This window comes from Lonchura striata, chromosome Z, assembly GCF_046129695.1.
Source record: "Lonchura striata isolate bLonStr1 chromosome Z, bLonStr1.mat, whole genome shotgun sequence".
Lineage (NCBI taxonomy): Eukaryota > Metazoa > Chordata > Aves > Passeriformes > Estrildidae > Lonchura > Lonchura striata.
In genome coordinates this window covers 39,985,207-40,009,134 of record NC_134642.1, presented here as the reverse complement: position 1 = coordinate 40,009,134, position 23,928 = coordinate 39,985,207, and the positions used below count along the sequence as shown (strand labels likewise).

General features: G+C 42.3%; 1 protein-coding gene across 7 annotated transcripts in view; it reads left to right on the top strand.

The window, feature by feature from the left end:
• The window catches only part of UNC13B (unc-13 homolog B), a 206,046-nt gene extending 183,953 nt beyond the window's left edge, over positions 1-22,093 (top strand). For 5 of the 7 annotated variants that reach the window (XM_077790533.1, XM_021554687.2, XM_077790530.1 and 2 more), the window contains 7 exons: positions 6,474-6,530; positions 11,097-11,177; positions 11,560-11,707; positions 15,031-15,087; positions 17,593-17,685; positions 18,763-18,922; positions 20,096-22,093. In XM_077790533.1, the coding sequence (XP_077646659.1) occupies positions 6,474-6,530; positions 11,097-11,177; positions 11,560-11,707; positions 15,031-15,087; positions 17,593-17,685; positions 18,763-18,922; positions 20,096-20,381 (882 nt within the window). In that variant the 3' untranslated portion in view covers positions 20,382-22,093. The remainder of the gene's footprint in view (positions 1-6,473; positions 6,531-11,096; positions 11,178-11,559; positions 11,708-15,030; positions 15,088-17,592; positions 17,686-18,762; positions 18,923-20,095) is intronic. The other 2 variants (XM_021554690.2, XM_031507422.2) reach the window with 1 other exon arrangement.
• Positions 22,094-23,928: the final 1,835 nt, after the last annotated feature.

Below are 23,928 nucleotides of genomic sequence, written 5' to 3'. Positions count from 1 at the left end.
CCAGAAACTGTTGCCATTGCCTGTGTAACTCATCCCCCTGACCTAGTGAGTCATCCATCCAGGTAAATTTGTCTGCATGTAGCCTGCCTACATGGAAAAAGGATGGAGAAACAAGTTGGTAAAGAAAGAGAGCATCTCTATTTATGGTAGGGTTGCAAGACATCAACCACACTCTAGAAAACAACCACAGTTCAAAATCCATGATCCAAAAGGAGTTTTCTGTCCAGTGTATCAGTTTGCTGATTAGTGTTTTGCAATCCTCTAAGGAGAGCTGTCTGTGTATGTGGGAATTAGGGAGCAGTTAGGCTTCATGTCCTTAGGTCATGACCTGTAGCCACTTTTGCCCTATCATCTATTAGCCAAAGTGTGTCTCTATATAGATGTGGTTCATTTGAGCTTGATTTTTAATCAACTATGCCATTTTAGCCCCCGCAGAAGGCTTAACCACCAGCATTGGCTGGCAGGATTCCTCTGTGATGCTGGGGAGCTGGAAGCAAGTCCAGATAGTTTTTCTTCAAAGGCAGTCTTTTGTATAATTGTTCAGCTGTGTGGACATGCTGGATGAATGTGTTTTGTGAATGTAGTGATGCTTTTAATAATGGAACATTAACTCTTCCCCAGTTCTAAGAAACCAGAGAAACTGATTAAATGTCAGTCATGCATGCCTAGCTGCTCTGGGGGATGGCACTCAGTTGGGGCAGTGTAAATTTTGGGCTGTAACTTCATTATTTACAGATGATCCAGAACTTCTTTTCATCTTGCTGTTAGGGAGAACTTGCAGCCTGTAGCTCAGTTATGCAGCCTTACTTTTTTCCCAGTGGTGCATAGAACAATAGTTGTTTTCACTATTCAGCAGTTCCCTCACATATCTGGAGTAGGATTCTTGGGTGGCAATGTCCAGGGAAGTTATGCAAACCTGCCTCTTGCTATAGGTGTTTCTTGCTCTGAGAGGGAAGGCCCTTGTCTCTGGCCTTGATGATGATGATTTTAAATAAAACTCTTGGGATGAAGTACAGTATCATACCTACAACCATGAAATTAGCATGAGGTGTAATTTGCTAAAGACTGCTTTCTCTGAGCTCGGATTTGGAATAATAATTTCTGCTTGCCTTTGTGATTTGTAAAGAAGAAAAAGAAAATAAACTTAGGAAGGTGAAATTTCTTTGTCTTGGTTGAATTGCTCTTAAAAAGGAGTCTTTGGGAGCAGGTGCTAAAATCATTACATACGAGCATCATTAACATGACCCATTTGGAATGGAATCAGTGAGATCAAGGGCCTCAGAGAGAACTAGGGAGGAGCTGTTTGAGCTTTATACTTGCTAGTTTTGGATTTCAAAGGCAGAGTAGAAGAGTGATTCAGTACTTGTATCATGAAGGAGGCAATAACTGTGATCAGCCAATTCTTCCAACCTGCAGAATATTGCTATAAGCCACTTAAAGTTTTTTCATAGTTTCTTGTTACCATCATTTCTATTTCAAATGGAGAAGCAAATTGAAGCATATACTCTCTTGTCTGAGATAACTCAAAATGCTCATAGCTGGATTTCTTGGTGTCTAATTAGTTGCATGGTAGTAAGGAGGGTGAACGAATTTAAACTGGAAATGAGTTGCTCTTCCAGAAGGACCGTTATGAACAATGCAATTATTAAAATAAAATGGCCTTGTCTGCAGTCCTTGAGCAGGGAACTGGTGGTGAGGCTGGATGAGCTGCAAGGATGAAGAGCTGCTTCTACTGTTCTCTGGGGCATAGCCATTTATTCTGTCACCACCAGATTTTCATCATTCAGTGAAGGCTAGCAGGGCAGGGGTAAGGCAAAATCTGGGGCTGCCATCATGGGCAGAAGCAGTACTTTCTCTTTGCTGTTATACTGCTGTGACAAGCTTCTCTTATCTAATTTGACTTGCCTTTTTTTCCTTTTTCTTCGCTCTTTTTTTTTTCTTTTTTGTTTTTTTTCTATTTTCTTTTGAAAGCACATCAGACACAAATAGCCTGGGGCACTATAACACACTTTTCTCCCAGCCCTCAGCAACAGAAAGCCCTAGTGATGCCTCTGTGTTTGAAAGACTACTGACAGGGATTTCTGTCCTAAAACACATGTGAAGCCCTTAAAAAGTAGGAGATATTAATGGTAGAAAAGAATCTCTTTTGTGGAATATTTTCTCTTCTTTCTGCAAAACTGCTGGAGGTGCAGAATTCTTTTTGATGGAGGTCATGGAAAGCATACTCAGATAGAAGGTTCCCATCACCCTGCAGTTTGCCTTGCCTGCCACTTGTGTGACCCTGCCACTGCAGAGTACTTAAATACCTCCCTCCAGACTTAACAATTGCATTTAAATTAGCTTCTGGAAGATTCTGCAGTATAGGGCTCAGGTGAGAAAGTGTTAGCACTGTGAGGGATCCAAAGGGGACATGGCAGTTTTACAGCGTCCCACTCTGATGACCTGATCTGTGTCTCCTTCATGATTTTCAGATGGGCAACTTCTATGAGCATTCTCTGCCTGTGGCTTCTGAGATTAGCAACAATATGATCCCAGTAATTCACCAAGTAATTCACATTTTACTAATTTTAAGATCCAGCATGTACTTAAACACCTTCTGTCTTGGTTGAGTGGATATACACTCTGGGAATCCATATTTTAGGGTTCAGTGCACAGTGCTTGGTGATATTAACAGAATAATTACATTTCTTTCTCAGCTGCTTACGATGAAACTGCACTATACCATCAATGACTAGTCAGGTGAGAGAAGAAGCGCTTAGTTTATACACAGGTGATTCCTCTAGAGCCTCTCCTTTATTTCACACAGTACCTGCAGCCCTTCATATGAGGCTCTGTTTGTGCTTGCTCCTGCTGTGCTTTTTTTCTACTTGTCAGACTTCTCTTCACTAAATAAGAACATCTTCCAGGATAAGAACTAAATTTTCTTTGAGCTGAGGACAGAATTTGCATTTGACTTACAGACTGCCTATTTTTCAGGCTCTTCTGCCTGAGCCGCTCCAGAGCTACTCTGTGGTGAAGGAGAGTGGGGCTTTAAGAGGTTTTCTGAAACCTTTCTGAACTTCTGTTAGTTTAAATGAATCCTAGCCCTTGTACTAGCTTAGAGCAGAAAAGTTGAAGGCTGCCTCTGTGATGAGGAGAAAAAGCTTTCTTAGCCTTGAATAAAATTATGGTCAGTGAACTGCATATGTGCCTAGTTCTCTGTACTGACAGGTAATAATTTTCTTCTTTTCATCCCTACTTTTAAGCTTACTTTGTCTATTTTTGTGGTTTAATACACCACAACAACTAAAAAATAGTTTTATCTTAATGTGTGCTAACAGACATCACCAGATAAAGTAGAGTTTTTAAAATGTTCTTAAATACTGTTAAATTGTCTGATCTCATTGTTGAACATAGGAATTAAAAAACTATGGGAAATAAATGTACAATATGAGATAAAACTTCCTTTCAGTGTTACAGTTCAGAAAAACAAGCATCACATTTAATACAGTTTCCATAAAAGGATTGGAATCCAAAAGACTTGCAGTAGGCTTTTGTTTCCTAATTTTGTCAGCTGGGCAGTAGGACAGTTACGCTTTAAGGGTTTGAGTCATTTGGAGTATAAATCAGTGCTGTTCTGTTGGCTTCCAACAATTAGACTTGAGTCAGCTGATGATCTTTCTCTGCATGCTTTCACTGAAGGAACGAAAAAATATCAGACCATTAACAAGGAATTCAAGTCTCTGTGTTGTGGACTATAGGTGTGTTTCTTGTTTCTGAAAAGTTTAGGAAAGTACAACTAACATCACGGAAGAGCAAGGAAAACCAGCATAAAGGCCCATTTCCTTTCCAGTGGTGTTTGCTGCAGAGCTAGGCATGATTCATGATGAGGATTTAATTTGTCCTCATATTCTCTCCTTGACATTTTAATCAATTCCATTGTGAGCAGCTTTTCTCAAAGCTACCTTATAATTTAAGTTCAGTTGTTCTCACTCTCTGGCACACCTGGAATAAGTCCTGTCTGTTGAGCTTTATGGTATGTTTTCCATGCATAAATTACTTCTCTGAGAAGTATGGCATCTTGTTTACAAGAATGCCATTTGGCAGAGGAAGGATCTGTACAGATTTTCATTAGATGTTACCAGCACTGATGACAAACTCTGTGTAACAGCAAAATAATTTCTCCTTGCAGAAGCATTGACAGAGATTGTCACTGATTGACAAGAATTTTCTTAGCATGCAAGAACTGGAAGTTATCTGAGCAGCTTTATTCCATGAAGCGTATCAAGTTGCTAGTTATTGCTCAGTGTTACTGACCTGCCCTCGTCTGTAGAAGCCTGAGGCAGAAAGACTACGTGCCTCAGCTGGTTAATGTTGTTGTTCAAATGTTTATAAAAAAGTGTCCAGTGAATGCTGAAAATACTGAATTAAGAAAGGTTGATGTTAACTGTGTTTGGAGACTTTTTCAAAATTCCAGATACAAAAATGTTCTGGTTTTTCTTTCCTGCTTGGTTAATGGACTCAAAAACCTTAAATTTTAAGACCCCATAAGTCAACAGAATTTCATGGCAAATCATATAGAACAGCAGGCACATTCTGTTGGGTAGCAGAGGCTGGTGAAACCCTGTATTCTGGTCAGTTATTTGGCATGGCCCACAGTGGAATCTCTCTGTTGCTGTTGGTGTGCAGTCATTTTCAATCCTCCTTGCTGGAAATACACTGAAATTCCTGCTTTTTCAGATTAGAGGGCTGTACTCTTCAACACTATCCATTGGATGTTGACAGCAAGACAAGCTCTCCTTCTCATTTCAGGAGCTTTCCTTTGTAGATTCATTGTGCTTGCCTGCACTTTCTCCTTCACCCTTGCCAAAAGTTGTAAATTTAATCATTTATCAAGAGCTTCTGTTTAGCTAGAAAATCAATAATGTTCATTTTGTGTCGGTTTGCATTCAACAAACACAAAAACCTGAGGAATAGTGAAGGTTAGCTGGTGGTTACAAGTAGAGGAAATCAAGAGGTGATCTGTGGTTCCAGGTCACAGAGTCTTTCAGCTTAAAGAAATTTCCAAAGCTGGAAAAACTAAAGAAAAGGCCTTTTCTCCCCTTAAAAAATTCAGATCTGGGCTGCTGCTGTAATGGGCAGTGGGTGTCCGGTTGCCCTAGAGCAAGTCTCAGGTTTTCCAATTTACATCAATAAATTGCTTGTTTTTCTTCTGCTACCCCAGGCAAATAGTACAGAGACTTTTGCTTAGGGGCAGCTTTTAGAGGGGCTGATGTTAGTTTTAATCCTTTTAAAAAAATTTATTTTAGCAGTGATTTTTGCAGCAGTAGCCAGTTCCCAGGGCCTGCTCTGCAAATCTCTTTGTGGGATGGTTCCTGTTCCACAGAGTACTGACCTGAAGAACAATGAACAAATACCAGGGAAGGAAGCAAAGGAAAGCTGAGTGACATTGGCAGGGGCAAAGGGCAATATAATAATTCTGGGTTTACATCTTGCTTCATTACAGTTTGAGCTATTTTGGGGTGGGGTGTGGTCAAGACTGTTGTGGTTAAGTGGGAAGCTTAAGGACTGTTAAGATCAGAAAGTATAGTAATGGAGAGGGAAGGAGAATTGGATTTACTGGAGACCTCTTGTTTGTGAAACAATCAGTCCTCATACAACATGTCCCATCCCAGGTTAGATGGGGCTCTCAGCAACCTGACATAGTTGAAACACATTTTATGTGTTAACATTTTTCTAAATGCTTACACAATGTCTAAATAACCAGTTGGTACATAGGTATCATGTAGCTTTTAAACCAGAAGAGGGTAGATTTAGGCTAGATAAAAGAAAGAGATTTTTTTACAGTGAGAATGGTGAAGTGCCTTGAAGCAAGATTTCCTGTCACAGGGGTTCATCTTCCCTTTAGGTTTCTTCATTGGCTATACAGGTTATTCAGTAAGGCACAGTGGGGGAAGAAGAGCCATTGGCCAAGCTCTAGGACATTTGAAGGTGATGCTGGAGTATTCAGTAGACTTTGGCGGTCTCTCACCCCTGAACAGCTGAGGTCCAGTTTTGTTTATGATCTGATCTGTGCTTACCCCACTATGATGACTGAGCTCTACCTCTGTGGACGAATTCTTCATTTTGGGGTTGTGTGATCTTCTGCTGTGGCCAGTTTTTTCAGTCTGTGTGTATTTAGATGTGAAATCTAGAGGAGTGTTTGGAGATGGCCTTCACTCCAACAGTGTGCAATCCATCTGAAGGTTCATCCTGTATAAGTGGGTGGTTAGCAAGACATTGTGCTCTGAAATAGCTCTTGATGTGGTATCCACAGAAATGCCAGGGTTTGTACTAGGTAATAAACTGGCAAGGAGTCCAGTTTTTGTACCTGGCCTTGGGATGGTTATGTAAAGTTGCTGTGAACTTACTTGACTTGCTCAAAGGAAAGATATGTGAAGCTGTTTATAACCTTTCTTTTCCCCTCCTTTCTTTTCTAACTTCTGCAACCATAGGGCACACAGTTGATTTTCAGTGCTGCTAAGGAACTGGGACACTTGTCAAAGTTGAAGGTATTGTCCTGCATGGCTTGTGTTAATGTCCCTGTGTGTAAGCATGGAAGTGTGGTAGTGCATAGCATGTCTTGTGCTTCCAATGGTTTGTTGCTGAATGCAGTTGTAGAGAAAAGCCTTAAAATGCATTAAATGTGCTTTTAAGTGCATTCTACTAACATTAGCATAGTGTTTAACATTAAATCTTACCATGTGTTTAATCATCAAAAAAGTTTTTCTCTTCTGTATACACGGCGATAAATCTGGTACATTGATTTAAAATGAAAAAAACGAAATTTCTCAATATCTGGCAGGCTTCTCCATATCTCCATTTATAAAAGGGAGTCCCTATTGCTTGGAGAGACTTGCGTTAGCTGTGGGTGAATTACATCGACTGTTAAAAAAATAACTGTTGCTTATTGAAGAGAGCCTGTGTCTGTAAATTCCTTCTGCGTGGGCTCCCTTCACAGGCAAGCTGGCATTTAGCAAGAAGGCTCTGTTGATGTGTTTTGACAGTGCATGACGTGACAGTGCATGACATGAGCATTATGAAGTGCACATCACCTCATCATAAGCGAATCAAGCACTAAGTCACTGATCACGACAGGAATGGTATGAAAATAGTGACGCCTTAGAGCACTCAGATTGTGCTCTGATGTAGTTGCACTTGTGCTGAAAGACTGGTATTGGGCAAGAGGAGAAAGTCTGAATCTTGTGTCACAGTGCACAGTCTGCTGTGAGGGAGATGGAGTTGGACCTGAATTCTCTGTCAGAGCATGACCAGGGAAATCTTCCCAGTGCAAAGGACATTCTCCTAAGTGATTATTGCAGTTTCAAAAGGCATTTGTCCCTCCTGTCCCTTCCTGTCCCCTCCCTTCTGGTTTTGTCTTGCACACTAATACAGCTGTCTCCATACACCTATGTCCCTTGCCCAGCAGGTACATTTTCCATACATGTTTATGGGGCTCATACACAGCTCGTTTAATTCAGTCCTTATTAGCAGTCCTAGCAAGTGATCAGGGCATGCAGGTATCATTAGATGCACACCTGTTCTCCAGCTACATTCAGAGGCTGGTACACAGCAGTTAATAGTCATCTAGCATGAGCCTCCAAGTGTGTCCCCCCAGGGGAATAGCTGTCATTTGTGCTGAGTGATGGCCTTATGCACTCCCACGGTCAGGCTGTCATCCCTGGTGACATGGTGTCTCATGAGGATTGTGTTTCCTTCCCTGCTTCCTGCGCTTGCAATGCTGTATGTTGCTTCTGTGGGAAAAATGGGGAGAAAGGAACGTTATAGCCAGCCTGGGAGAATGGCAGCTGAACCACAGCATCCAAATGTGACTCCTGTTTCCTGAGTTTCCCCTTTCTCTTGCAAAAGCATCCACAAGGACTCATCATGTCTCCACATGATGAAAAAGAATCCATCCCTGCCTTTTACATGTACTCCTGGTGTCTGAGTGCAGAGCTCTAAATTTGCTGTTTCTTCCCCCAGGTCCCAAGGGCAGTCTGTGAGTTCCTGTGGTTTGCTTGCTTTCTTGGGCATGGCCACTGAAATTCACTGTTATCTTCTACTTGTTCCATATTTTCTCATTACTGGAATTTCAAAGTGTGTACAGGGCACCTTTTGCCAGGAATGGGTTTGAAGCTTTGGTGGTTTCTATTTGCACTGGTGGGGTGAAGGCTGTCCCCCAGCAGTGTCCCTTCTTCAGTTCAGTTACTGTAAAGCTTAACTTCGGTGACTCTGGACTTCATTTTTAGAAATGCATGTAATCATGCAAATCAGGCAAGCCCTGGTATGTGTTCAAGCTTTTATTTGCATATCCACATATAGAACTGCAGCAATACAGGTACACAGGATTTTATACGTGGCAAGACAATCGTGCTCAAGTGTGAAAGCACCTGAATTGTGGACACCATAAGAGAAATGACATTGTGTCCAGTAGAATTTCCATTAGAATAGGAGTGTTATAAGAGTAAAAATTGTTGGGAGTCTGTGTAAGAATTGTGGATATTTTATTTTTTGTCCTTTTGTTTTTGCAGGCTCATACAAACTAATAGGGAAGGCACGGTTCTTCAGACTCCCCCTCCTCTGCATTTTTCAGTTCCACCAAAAGCCTGGGAAAATTATGGGATGGATTTTAAGCTTTATTTGTCTTAAATAGGACAGGGAGAATAGAGCGCTAGTGAATCAGATAACTCAGCCGAAAACTGAGACTGACACACCTGACAAGCACAGGCTCTTGTCCTGATGACAAATCAATTTCACAGTGTATTTTAAAATGCTCAGAAAGCCAACAACCATAAACTTGGCTCCTTGGTGCCACATACCTGCCTCCCACTTATTATCAAACTCCTTCTGCTCAGTTTATTTAATAGCCAGCAAGTGGAGCAGGGAGCAGCTGCCTCCTCTTTCTTGTGCTACCCCCAGGGTAAATAGCCAGGCTCTGACCCCAGAGTTTCTTCTGAAAATACCTGTGAAGAATACAAGGATGAGTCTGAGAGATCAGGGAAAGTTTTTTGGGTGGTTTTTTTGGGTTTTTTTTTTAGTTTGTTTTGTTGTTGTTGTTGTTGTTGTTGTTGGGGTTTTTTGGGGGGTTTTTGTTTGTTTGTTTGTTTGTTTTTTGTTTCTTCTACTTGAACTTGCATAATTATTTGATGTAAATATGTGTTTCTTGCTCCTTTCTAGCAATCTGGGAAGTGCAAGGTAGCACTGTGTGCAGTTCTTTATAGGAACAGTGTGGGATTTGCAGAGGGCAGGTATGCACAGGAATGACAGTCGTGGGCTCCTCTCTGAGTAGGTGCAAGTATTACCAGTCCAGTCTCTGGATTATTTTTACATAATGTGTTGAAGAAAATGACACTGGAAAACTCAGAGAAAGCAGTGATGTGTTGCTGTGCATTGACAGCATGGGCATGGGTGGAGTGGCCTCTCCATGGGGCTGAATGAGCTCTGTAGGTGTTTGAGAGAAAAGTGCTGACCACCTGGTTTCTGTGGCAGTTGGGGCAATCTGGCAGGAAGGCCTAGAAAGGCATTTTAGCAGATGTGAAAGTAGCTCTGCCTTGGGAACACAGCTACTCTGACTAAACTGGCTTTTCCCATGAATGTGGCCTTAGGCTCTGGCTGATTTTGCACTTAATCTGACTGTGAGACAGAGAAAGGAGCACTTTACCCTCTGTGTACTGCAGTCTCTGTGTACTGAAGTGTGAAGCCGCATCATCTTCAATTGAATTAACCCCAGCTCACAAAGAAGAAGGAGGAGAGCTATTGCTCCCCTCAGGACAGCATATCATAACAGAAGACAAACTGCAGCTCACTAAGTACTGTGCCCCTGCACACAGTCCCCAGACCAGGAACATCCTGTGTGAGGGAAGAGGCACATTGAGGCACATTTCTGCTACTCAAGAAAGCAGGGTGTGAACTTGTCTGAGAAACTGACAACTTGAGAGGAATCTTCTGTGCAGTTCAAGGCTTCACTGTGTAAAGTTGATAGCTAGATGTCTGTGAGAAATGTGGCTAATGCCTTATGGCTGTCCCTAGACTGCAGAGAGCCTTGTCTCCATAAGGCAGGAGATGGATTGCAGTGGATAACGAATGGGGACAGCATCAGGCAGTGTGAAGGATCAGCAAGCTGCAAGATAGCCAGCAGGTCTGTCCCTGTGAAACCCACACATGGTGTGCTTTACAAAGAGGCAATTCAGCAGATGTGTCTCTTGGGAAGTGTCTAGGAGCCTGTGACATGTTTAAAGTAGGGATAAAGCCTTTGACTGATTGCCTACATCTTTTTTATGAATGCTTTAGAACCCAACCTGCAGTCAACTGGCCTGACCCTTCAGTTGCTCAGTTAGAATATGGGTTTCTGCAAAGCTTTGACTTCTTAAAATAATCTGTTTTCTCCTGAGATCTAGACTAAGCATCAGAGAGAAGGAGCTTAGTGAAATGCCAAAGGATGGCACACACTTGTAGTCACCAAGGACTCTAAAAGGGATGTGCTTCCACTGCAGAAAAGGGAAGTCTTTCCCAAGTAATTTCATAAGCTTTTTGCTGTTAGAGTTGGTGGGTCTTAAGGAAAACAGTGTCTTTTATAGAAAACTTACTTTGTTTTACTTCTTCCACACAAATGATAGAATTAATTAGTGACCTTTGTAGTTTTGGAAGAGTTTAAAAAATCCACAAACAACAGACATAAAACAACTTTCATTAATACCTAGTACTCAGAATTCCTTGATTTAGATGGTATTTGGAGAGTTTCGTTGTGGCTTTTCTAGAATGACAGTGGTGTCAGGCAGGCTTCTGTTTGGGTTTTCTTGAGAGACAAACTGTGATTTTTAACTGTCACTTACCTTTGTCCAGTTCTTTCCTTATTTATGTCTTCTGTGCCTGCAAGAAAGAGAGAAAATTAGTTTATTTCCAAGTTAAGCTGTAATAAATGACTCTGAGAGACTCCATTAAACATTTTTTGAACAGCTGAATTAATGCTGACGCCACAGAGATAACAGCGTGAATCTGGAGAAAGTGGTGATGCTGGGGACTCCTTTTCCTTTAGCCTCTGACAGCACACTCATGGCAAATACAATGCTTGTTTGCAGGATCATATGGTGAGAGAAGAAACCAGGAGCCTCACTCCAAAGCAGTGTGCTGTTCTGGACCTGGCACTGGATACAATCAAAGTAAGTGATTCCATTTCTGTTTCTGCTGTTCCCAACTCCATCCCCAAGTCCTCTTTGGGACTGTCCTGGTTCAGGAGAAGGCAGGAGTTTGTCCCTGCTGTCACCCTGATAAAGGCTCTAAGTGAATACTGCATGTATTTGTACACCTGAAGAGTTTCAGGAGACTGGTGTGCTGGGAGTCAGCATATTCACATTTAAATGCTTTGGAAGAGGAATGCCATGAGCAGTTGGTGCCCACTGGTCTAAGAGCTGGGTTGCCAGTACAGAAGCTGTTTTGTGAATTTTTCCAGCTGTTTCCTATCCATACACACAACTGCACGTACATGTTGCTTGCTGGTTGCAATTCTTGCTCAGTACCTTTCCTGTTTCTTTTTACTCTTAGCAATATTTCCATGCTGGTGGGAATGGTCTGAAGAAAACCTTCTTGGAGAAGAGTCCAGACCTACAGTCACTTCGATATGCTCTCTCCCTCTACACTCAGACCACGGACACTCTCATCAAAACGTTTGTCCAGTCTCAGACAGCTCAGGGTGAGACTCTTTTGTGTTGGCAGGGTTCAATGGAGCTCTTGGCTCTGCTCATAATTTCTCTTCCTTGTACTGCCAGTTTGTAAAGTGCTTTTGGCAGTAGCATTTCTGAAACTGTGACAGTTCGGAGCTTGTGAAACTGGAAGAGAGGGAAAGGGGGTTATTTGCCGCTCCATGACTACATTTTGGGAGAGCAGAAATACGTGAAACATAAGGCCTGGGGTATTTGTGGTCTTTTTTTTCTCTTCAGTCTTCACTTAACAGTCACGTTTCATGAATTAATGTGGGTGGGTGGCTTAAGTGAAATTTGAAGTAACTGAGGCTTGTGCGGTGGTGTGAGGCACCATTTCAGCAAGACACCACTGCAGAAACCTGTCAGTGCCTGTGTCACAGGCCAGCTGTGTGTGTGGCACAGCCCATGTGGCCCTAAGGCTGAGTGACAGCAATGTGGTGAGTCACGGAGCTACAGACTGCCTGTAAAGGGAGAAGTTTCTGAGGAGAGCAACAAACACACTGTTTTGTCTGCAGCCAGTACAGAGTATGTGGGAGCTAGATGATTACCGATCACCACAGCGTGTTAATAAGCTGCTGGGGTGGGTCACCAAACTGTCTGGTGACTCTCTGAGAAGCCTTATGGCTTAGTAGTGCTGGTTCATTGAATCTGAAGGGGTAAACAGTTAATTTCATTGCTTTCATGTGAACATCTCCATATTATTGTACAGAATCTGTACACTGGCTGACTGTGAATGTCACTATTCTCAGTAAGAGGAGACAGATGCTACAAAGGGTTGAGTCTACACAAAAACTGGTATTTTTGTGTTTTCAGGCTGTTTAATTAAAAGCCTTGCATTAAGCTACTTCATCCCAGCAGCAAAGTCATACAAATCCCTAGCATGTCCTCCTGCAATCTTTTTGCATGGGATCCTTTTTCTTTCAATCCTTCCAAGCCTAGGAGAGCTGGCAACCCCACAGACTGTACTAACTGTGCCAGCAGGTCATCACACTGAGTCCCAGAATCAAGGGGAAAACACTCCCTCACACATTTACCCTTCTGTGTAAATGAGGCTGCTTGATACTGGCATTCCCCTAGCAGTATAGAGAGTTCAGAGATTTTTTGAGCAAAATAGGGTTTGTTTCTAAAGAGGAAAGTTTAGTTTAGTTTTGGTGGTTTGAATCCTGAAGAGGAGGCTCAGAGGGGACCTGAAACTACCTGGAAGGAGATTGTGAGGTGCAAGTTTGTCTTTTTTGGCATGTCTGAAGTGAAAGGATGAGAGGAAATGGCCTGAAGTTGTGCCAGGGGAGGTCAGATTAGATATTAAAATTTATTTTTTCATTTAGAAGGTGGCTAGACATTGGAATAAGTTGCCCAGGGAGGTGGTGGAGAAGTGTACAATCTCTAGAAGTGTAAAAGAGGTGTCTGAATGTAGAGTTTGGGGACATAGTTTAAGGATGATTTTCGTGGTGCTGGATTAACAGTTAGACTAGATGACTGTGCAGATCTCTTCGAGCCATGATAGCTCTGTGATTCTGTGATCTCTGCCTGTAGCAGCACGATCTAGTCTTCCTTACGTTGAAACATACTTCATTAAAACACTGAAATTAAATTTAAAAATCACTACCTTTGAGAAAATGGGCCTGTAGCTGTGTCCCAGCAGAGCAACGATGACATCCAGTGGCCAGACAGGTCAAAGACTGCCATGTCCACTAGGGACTCCAGGAACCTTGCTCTTACCATCACTTACACAAACCACCTTTTAATGGGGAACTTGAGTGCACAATTGAGTGAGTGCTTACAATCTTTGCTGTTCCATGCACATATTTCCTATTATATATCAAACTATTAATTAAGTGAAGCTAGTTTTTTGCATGGATACTGTTAAATTGCTGTTAAAGTGTTAAATAAGTGCTGAGCTAAGATATTAGAAAGTGTGCAGCACTGATGTTTTGCAGTCCATACTACAATCAGGAGTATTTAAAATAAAATAAAAAAAAGTGCTCCATTGAAGACACAAAAGTGACAAATTCAAAGCTGATATGAGAAAGCAGCTTCATGCAATGCATGATTTGACTGTAAAACTTCACTGAAGTCAAGTATTTAGCAGAAACACAAAGATCATGGAACATTATCATTACCTCTCAGAAGCAGGAATATACAGGGCTGCCACAGAAGTGGGTGCATGGGTATTTATGCATTTTTTAAGAACCTTAGAAAGAATGAAGCTCTGGTGTTAGGGCATCAGATCCACACATTACTCAAAGCTGACTGATGACATTTCTTCGTGACTTATTCTAAGCCACTGTAGGGAGCAAATACTGGGCAGCTAGGCCACTGGTCCAAATCAGTATCTTGTACATTAGTAGTCTTGAGAATTTTGGACCCTGTTTGGAGGATAAAAAATTTGAGCTACACCACCTAATATCTGCAGAATCAGTGCTGGGATATCTCTGAGAAAGGCATGACTTTGATCTCTTCTCTGTGCTGACCAATGACAGGACCTGAGTGAACAGCCTGAAATTGTATCAGGAGAGGTTTAGGCTGGATATCAGGAAAAGGTTCTTCCCCTGGAACAGGCTCCCCAGGGAGGTGGTCACAGCACCAAGCCTTCTGAGTTTAAGAAATGTTTGGAAAATGCTCTCAGGTAGAAGGTGTTGCTCCTAGGATAGTCCTGTGCAGGGCCAGGAGCTGGACTCAGTGACCCTTGTAGGTCACTTCCAACTCTGCATATTCTGTGATTCTGTGACTCCCTCCCAGCACTGGGGTTAAAGAAGGATATTACTTACTTACTGTTTTCTCATTAACCATGGCTGGTAGATGGGCTTGGAGAGCTGCACACAGGTTGGAGGGACAGAAGGCACAGCACCACTATTTAGAGCTGACATTTGCTTACCAGAGCTCTGTGACTGAGGTTTCCCTTTGCATAAGTGCCACAAGCTCCTGGGAGGACATGGCTTCATGCAGTATCATTTAAATTTTGTTTGCTTCTCTTACTTCCCTGCTCAGTGGTTTGTGAGGTACCCACTGCTTTCATTTCATTACTAAGTAGGCTTCTATGGCACTATACTGCTAAATGTTTGCTCTGCAGATTGGATCAGGGCTGCAATTTAGTTATGCCAGCACAATTCTGTTCTGTTTTAACCCAGACTATGCCTTACTTGCAGACAGCCTTGCTCTCCAAATCCTGGTGCAGAAGATCTAGGAGGATATTTTGTCTGTTAAGAACAAGAATATTTGCCTTGTGTTTAAGTGACATTGCTAATTGTGTTGTAATTCATACTCTTCTCTCTTTATCCTGCTTGCTTTCTTGCCTTTTGAATTCATGTCTCAGTGCATGATGGGAAAGGTATAAGGTTTACCGCTAATGAGGACATTCTTCCTGATAAGGGTATGTTCAAGATTAATGTTGTTACCATAACAACATTACCCAGCTGTCTTGCTTTTGAAATCATCTTGCCCATGCTCAGAAACCTTTTCCAGAGTCCTGTTCTCTGTAGTTCCCTTGTAGAAGTGAACTTCCACTGAATGCTTGCAATCCCACAGACTGAGCCAAAGGTTGTGTGGTTTGGAAGTCTGTACCTTGCCTGAGAGCCTGTTCCCAAGCTTGAGATATATTAATGGGATGTGAAAGCTGTCTTTAAAATGGACTGTTTTTTGGGAGATGCTGCATAGTTGTTCCCCTTCCCTTTACCATGGGGTGTGTGTTTCAAGTTCTGGGCTTGCATGTGTGTGGTCTGCTGAGAAGGGCTACTGTAATACATGGGAATGTTGGGTATGCACTCAAGGTTCTGGCCAAGCTTGAACTATCTGGCTTGAAGGGGGGGTTATCTAAACGTCTGGATGCCCAGGAGACCCCTATATATTAAGTCTTGCAGTGTTTCATCTCCTAATTTATTTTTTGCTGTCCAAAGTCTTTTTGTTATCTCAGGTGAAACACATCTAAAACCCTTTGCACGAGCTCAGTTCTGCAGTTTCACCTTTCAGCATTGCAATACCAGTGAGGCTTTCATGTAAAGAATTAAATGTGCTTGTCACTAAACGTAGAAATATGCATACAGTTATACATGCTCAGAATACTTTTTTGCTGGCCATCTTCAAAGTAGTTTTTTGTCTCTGAAAATTTCAGTTCATAGAACAAGATTTTTATATGAAAAGACAAGAATGAAAGTAGGAAAAAAACTGTAGTATGAGTTTTGTATTCTTCAAAGGTAGTGGGATGATTCTGTTCTTATTCTTCTGAGGCATCAGCATCTCCTTTATAACCTACTAGTTACATTAAAGATCAATAAAGACCTGAATGTTTGGTGGCTGATGTTTCTGTGGATGTGGCCATTACATACTGTTGGTAATTCTGCCTTTTCCTGTGGCAAATGCCAACAGTTAAGTGACAGACCCACACCATCAGATGGATCAGGTCAATAATTAAGCCTACCAGTTTTAAAGCTCTGTGCTTATATACAGAAAAAAAGCAATATTGCCCTTCTAAGTGAGGAGGAAGCAGTACATTCAAGACCATATTTGTTACAGCCTAAAGATTGTTTAATGTGCTCAGGTAAAGAATGAGAACCTGCCCTGAGGTAATAATTTGAGGTTCTGTTTTGGTTGCTCAGATACTTTTACTGGTATAGTAATATGACTTTCACTGCCTACAGTTCTGTGGCATGTAATTTTCCTCAGAGAATTGCACAGGTTGGCACTCAACCTCTTGGTTTTTAAATTAGTGTTTTTGCTGCTATATACCATTCTTGCAAAAGTTGACTTATTAGATCAGTCTAATCAAAATGTTTGTGTAACTATATCCTTCAATCTCCTTATCTAGAATTTCAAACAGACCAGTTTTTCACTTAGTAATGTATCTTACCCTCAAATTTGACAAAATAACTGCTATTCATAGATACTCAATTACCCTCTAGGTATCTCAACTACAACATCCTTGCTAATTGTCAAACTGAGGTGAGGCAGTTATCAAAGAGAAAGTTGGAAAAATCTCACTCTCTTATTGAGATTTGATTTTCATTTTGCAAAGCAGTTGTTTTCTGTAATTTATGTGGCATCTTAATTTTATTACCCAGAAAAATGTCATTTTCACATATTACTTGATGATAATTATGATTAAAAGTTTAAAAGTTGAAGAAATAAATCAATTGTAAGGTTCATGAGATCTCCCTCTTTTACAAACATGTTATCTTTTCCCTCTGAAGCTACATCTTGTTTTCTCCCTGGCTAATTGATAAAGAGAAATAAGTATGCAAATTGTGAGTGCTTCTCTCTCATCAGTTTTGATGCACAATAAAGAAAGGGTTTTCATCATCCTCCAAAGGGAAACAGATAAACAGTCAGGATGACAACTTTTAGGTGATGCAAAACATGCAGAAAGGTTCTTGTAGGGTGAGACTGCACTATAGCTCTGTGCAAATCACTAATACCTATATATTTTTTCCTATATTTCCTCTGTTGTGTGATGTCCTCTCCTCCTTTTTCTTTCATTGTTGAATTTTTTTGTCCTCCCTTCTTACCTGACCAGACAGGAATGCCAATGTCCACCACTGGAATGCCTGCATGTATACACAGCAGCTTGGCAGGAACCTCTGAAAAATCCTTGCTCCCTGTGAAGGTCCACTGTTGAGGTCTTTTAAAGTCTTTAAAAACCTTCACTGGTGTTCTCAGTAGGATGCAATCTTCGGTGAAGTGGAAGAAGTGTTGGTTTTTCTGTGTGTTGGGCATGTGAGCCTGATGTTATCTTGCACTACCATGACATTCTCAGTGCTGACTGAAAAGCTGGAAGGTGTGCTGTGAGAACACCACATTGTCTTCCTGAGGCCGTGAAGACTTGTGCCAATGACCAATAATCCATGTGTGCATGGTGGGGGGGGTGTCCATTTTCTTCCAACAGGCTCCGGTGTGGATGATCCCGTGGGAGAAGTGTCCATCCAGATCGACCTGTACACCCACCCTGGAACTGGGGAGCACAAGGTCACAGTGAAAGGTATGGCAAAACACATGCTGCTGCCCAGGCTCGCTGGGGTAGATCTCCAGGTGGCAGTCAGGATATTTCTGTGTTAGCTCATGGGATCTCAGGCCAGAATTGTTGTCTCTGTTTCACATCAGGGACACAAAGAGAAACAGCAAATGAGTTTGTCCAGCCAGTGACATGGCAGTGCACAGCCCGGTTGTTTATTGGCAGCAATGTATGCAAGTAAACAAAAATCAGATGATGGCTCTCACCAGGCGCCACAGTTTAGTCTGTGCTGCGGAGAACAGAGCAGGCTGATCTTGCGAAACTGCTCAGTGTACACCCAAAGATCACAGAGGCCCTGAGAGTTCACAAGCTCCTCTCCCCAATCCTGATGGCCACACTGGTCCCTCAACAGCCACTCTGGAAATAGGCAAAGCAGTGATTCATCCCAGGGTTCCTTTTCCTCCTTCATCTCCTTCACTTGAATACAGCATACTTAACTACTTCAATTTCCTCTGAAGATTTATACAAACAGTTCTTCAGGTCTTTCTTCTGGTTAAATCTACACTGAAGTGCAAAAGCTGATTTTCAAAGCTATTTCCTCTGCTTCTGTCTCTTCCCTGCAGTGACCTGAGATAGAATGAGAATTAAAAGCTAATAATTCTGGATCCTGAAACCACATGCAGCTCATGGGCTTTGTGTTTCTTACCTGCAGTACCATTTTTCTTTTCAACAGAGACTTTAATATTGGCCTCCAAAATGCCCCTTTTTTTCTTATCCCAGACATAATGATGATATAAGCATGGAACTGTCAGGGCAGCCTGCCCGGAGCTGGAGGAATGCCTGTTTTCTTGGGCTTATTTCTTGACAATCTGTATGGCAGAAGTTACATACTAGTGCAAATATTAAATTCCCTTCACAGAACTTAAACTAAATCAAAAAAACATATCCTTGTATTACAAAAAAGTCCTGCCCATATGTGTTGTGACAGTGTCATGTTTTGAGTTGGAAACAAGAACCTGAAAGCAGAGCAGAGCTGAAGGATGTCCAGAGCAAAAACTACAAATGAGTATTTGCTGTAAACCAGGTTGTGACTCTCTTTTGCAGTTGTGGCAGCCAATGAACTGAAGTGGCAGACATCTGGCATGTTCCGTCCATTTGTTGAAATCACCATGATTGGGCCCCACCAGAGTGACAAGAAGAGGAAGTTCACAACCAAGTCAAAGAGCAACAACTGGGCTCCAAAATACAATGAAACATTTCATTTGTAAGTCTGAAAAATATCCTGAGGATCTTGTGTGGCAAGTGCAGATGCAGAGGGTTTTCCAGTGTCCCCAGACAGTCTGCACAGGGCCAAGAAGAGTACATGAACCAGTAGCTTGGTCCCGTCTTTGACGTCTTGGCAGAAAAGCTGGAATATGGAAGTTTTTGCTGCTGGTGGGACACAGAGGTTTGTTCTATACCAGCAGTGTCCTTTGGCTACCTTCTGAAATGCTCTGTGTGTGTCCTATGAACACATTTTACTGTGCTCTGTCATTTTAATGAACTTCGTATTTTTTATTTGTAGAGTTGAGGCTAAAAGTTCATTTTTTATTTATTTCTTAATCTTAATGTGTGTTTTTATCCCAACGTGACCTGTGGGACATGCTTTCGGAACTCGTTTCCAAGGATACAGCTCTTGGAATTGGTAGCAAGTTGCAGTGCTAAAATTGCTGTGTTTCTCAGCATCAAGTATTGATCTATTCTTATTTCATTTTCTTTCATTATTACAAGGACGTATTCCTTCTTGGGAGGCTTAACAGAAGAAGCTGCAGGCTTGAACTCTCTTTACTGTAGATATAAAAACGAGATGAGGAGAACTGACCAGCAAAAGGCTATAAACATCTGGGGGAGAAGGGAAAGAAGGGAGTGTTCATATCCGTTCTCTGAGGAAAGGCAGGCTTCCTCTAAGTAAAGAGATTTTGTTCCTTTTATTTTTTTTAATTTTAGAAACATCAGAAGGGTTAGGGATTTGTTTTTATTAGCTTTCACATTAATGGAAGGTCCTGAATCTTTAACAAAGACTTCATCTAATTAAAATAGTAATTCTGAAACGAAGCCACCCTTAGCAGAAGCAGAAATGTTTAAAGTCATCTGAGTTGAAAATCTCTTAGCATGGCTTTAATGTTTCCTGCTCCTCTCATTTCACAGTTTAACACACACACAAACGCACACAGGTTGCAAAGGCAGCTTGAAAGAGGTTGCTTGTTTTTTCTTCTTCAGTAACTAGGTTTTCTTTATCTGCTATAAATCAGCAAAAATTACACATACTGCAAGTTTTACTTCTCTCCCTCTGTAGAAAGGTGTTTTCCATGTGACTTATCATAGCCTTCCAGTCAGCTGCTGGCACCTTTGTTTTTGTAGTCAAGAAACTGTAAGTGAACTTGTGTGTGTTTTTCAGCATCCTGGGGAATGAAGATGGCCCTGATGCCTACGAGCTCCAAGTCTGTGTGAAGGATTACTGCTTTGCCCGGGAGGACCGGGTTCTGGGGATAGCAGTGATGCAGCTCAGAGACATAGCAGACAAAGGAAGCTGTGCTTGCTGGTGCCCCCTCGGGCGCAGGATTCACATGGATGAGACTGGACTCACAATCCTGAGGATTCTCTCACAGAGAACCAATGATGAAGTTGCCAAGGAATTTGTGAAGCTGAAATCTGAGTCCCGCTCTACAGAGGAAGGCACCTGAGCTGAGCTGTGTAATATTCCCTTTCCTCTTCTGCCTTGTGCCAATATGTGCAAGTGTTCAACAATTCTTTTATTAATTGCAAAAGGTTTTTTTCATGTTGTCTTTGTCAGCTCCGATAGCGCACGTGTGCTGTATAGGAAACAAATCCATCAATCTGATGTGAATTACTTATTTTTTAGTAGCTGGGTAAGACACCGTAGAGAATGAGAAAATCTCTTCTTATTTAACGTGTAAATTCTGCTTTGTGTATATAGATTATTTTATATTGGAGGCTGGAATTGCTAGGTTTTGTTGATATGCAGCACTGTGATTTTATCCTCTGAATTTGGCAGGCATTAAAAAGGTTCTGCGTAATCACACTACGATGCAAACACAACTGTGTGGAATTTGGAAGGAGATGATCTGGGGGGTTTGACAAAGCACAGTTATCTCTCATTGAATTCATGTACTGTGGAGCTGCCTGGGGATCTTCTGACACAGATTATGCCAACGTGATGTACAGACACCTCAACATCTGCTTAATGAAGAAGAGGTTGCAGATGGCTCTGAAGATGCACACCGAATGAATGTATGTCCATGGATGTGCTGCTGTGAGTGTGGGCCAGACCTGGGCCACAAGCCCAGGGTGGGGCCTGAGATCTTGTAGCCAAAAGCTGCAAAGGCAGCGCACCAGGAGTGGGCTGCAGCTGTAATTAGCTGGTGTGTCTTGGAGAATACAAATCCCCACGTGCTGCTGGGAGTCCCTGATGGCCGTGGGAGTGCTGTAAGCTGCTCAGCTCCGTAAGGCACGCTTGGGCTGCCGTGACTGACACGGTCAGGAAGGGATCAGCGTTAGAATCGTAGAGTTAGAGCCATTACAAATCACATGGCTGCTATGTGCTTTTTCCACTTTAATATTCTTTTGTTAGTGTTTGACAGAGGATTGGATAATTTAATATTTCAGGCTTTCTGTAGCATTTTATTACCCTGGAGTAACTAAGACCATTCCTTGCTATGAACCCAACAATGATGGTTTGCTTGGGAGAGAGGAGCACACCCTCTCTGCAAACCTTCAGTCTGGAGTGCTGGTCAAGAGGCAGCACGTCCATTTGCTTCTGATCTTGGAGATGCTGTTGGCCGTGCTGTGGTTAATCCATGATGATTGTCATTAATCTTACAATACCATTGACAATACCATTGAAATATTTTTGCACTGTCTTAAAGAAGCATCCTGCTTTTGTTTTCTTAAAAAAACAAAACACTGTCCTGAGCAAAGTAATTGCAGGGAGGTCAGAATTTCTGACTGAAAATTCATGAGCAGGAAGGTCTGGAATGGTGATTGCACCTGAGGCATGTTTGTTGGAGGGTTTTTATTGGGGATACTTTTGCTTTTCCAGCTGCCCTTGTGCTCTGGAAAGTGCAGCTGGAACAAGCCAGTCCTTGCCCATAAAGTACTGTAATACTGTCAATAAATTCAAGGACTGCATATTGAATGACTTTTTCTTTTCCTTTCTATTTTCTCTGACACTTGTGTAGCTGTATGATGTGACTCCTGTATTTCATGGGCCTGCCTTGTAGAGTTCTGAGACAGCACGTCTGCTTTGTTCTTGTCCATGGTGTGTTATAATAATGCTCTTCAAAACTCCACACTATTTGTCATGATTTTGAATCATTGTACGTGCCATTGTTATGAGAACTGTTAGTATGGTCTTTAATAAACTCTTTTAGCAGCATTTGGACTTGTCTGTTGGAGTGTAACTGTAATTGGGTTTGGTTTAGGAAGGGCAGAAGCACTGCTGCATCTTTGGAAATTATTCAGGTTTAGTACATAGATTTCTTTAGTTTTTTAGATGCCTAGCAAGGAGTATGAGTTAGACAGTTCCCGCCTCTCCATGGTGCCGCTGTCTGGGGCATCTTTCCCTGAAGTCCTTGGCTTCTGATAATACTCTGAGACATCACAGAAAAGCATAAAAAATAGCTTACTTACCTTTTTTTCTCCTGTCTGGCCTTTAAGTCACATTTCCTTTGTACTCAGGATAGTCTCCTGAAGCTGCTGAATGGAAACACTCAGACAAGTCAGTTGGATACTTTGGAAATAACAGATGAAGAGAAATAATTATATACCAAACTTGATTCATAACTTTCAGCCTCTTATGAACATTAATGCTCTTTAGATGGCATGCACAAGAGATGAAAGAGTAAGCCTTCTTGATGTCAAGTAAACTACTCCCCATCCTCATTTTTTGGGGATTCTGCCAATTTCCAGCAGACAAGGTCAGATAACTCAGAGAATCATATTTCATTATAACATGGGTCTCTGAATTTCTGTGATTTCAAATGTCATTTTTTTCCTTGGTTAGTATACGCTTAGCAACAGAGTCATTTGGGAGGCAGTCCTGAAGAGCAAAAGAATCAGGGAACATTGGATATTCTTCAAGAAGTAACTCTTAAGGCAAAAGGCACAGGAGTAGGGCATCTCCATGTGCCAAAAGATGGGCCAGCAGGGAAAGAGACCAACCTGGCTGACCAGAGAGCTTGGGCTGGAACTTGGAGAAGAAGGGGAAGTTCTAACCTCTGGAAGAAGTGCCATCTTGGGATGGCAGCAAGGACTTATAATTGTGGGATTATGCAGGGAGGACACTGAAAGAGCCAGAACCCAACTAGGACTTAATCTGGCTACTGCATTATAAAACAGTTTCTACAAATACATGAGCAGCAAAAGGAAGGCTAAGGACAAGCTCCATCTTATATTGGGTGTGGTGGGAAACACAGTGACAAAGGATAAAAAGGCTGAGGTGCTTTATGACTTCTTTGCCTCAGTCTGTAACAGTAACCCCAGTTGTTCTTGGGGTACACAGCCCTGTGAGCTGCAAGATGGGGATGGGGAGCAGAGTGAAACCCTCATAATCCAAAAGGAAATGGTCAGTGACCTGCTGCAGCACTTGGATGCCCACAAGTCTGTGGGCCAGAAGGGATCCACCCAAGGGCACAGAGGGAGCTGGTGGAAGTGTTCACCAGACCTATTCCCATCACTTACCAGCAGCCCTGGCTCACCAGGGAAGTTCCAGCTGAGTGGAGGCTGGCAAAAACAATTACCATCTACCAGCAGGGCCAAAAGAAAGATCCAGGGAACTACAGGCCTGGCAGCCTGACCTCAGTGCTGTGGAAGCTCATGGAGCAGAGATCATCCTGAGTGCCACCATGGACACACACAGAAACCAGAGGATCAGGCCCAGCCAGCATGGGTTTGTGAAAGGCAGGTCCTGCTTGACACACCTGACCTCCTGTGACAAGGTGACCCATGTAATGGATGAGGGAAAGGCTGGGAATGTGTCTACTTGGACTTCAGCAAAGCCTTTGACACCACCTCCCACAGCATCTCCTGGAAAAAGTTAGGTGTGAGTGCTGATCTGCTGGAGGGCAGGAAGGCTCTGCAGAAGGATCTGCACTGTCTGGACCCACAGACCAGGGCCAATTGTGTGAGGTTCAACAAGGCCAAGTGCTGGGTCCTGCCCGTGGGTCACAGCAACCCCCTGCAGCTCCAGGCTGGGACAGCGTGGCTGGAAAG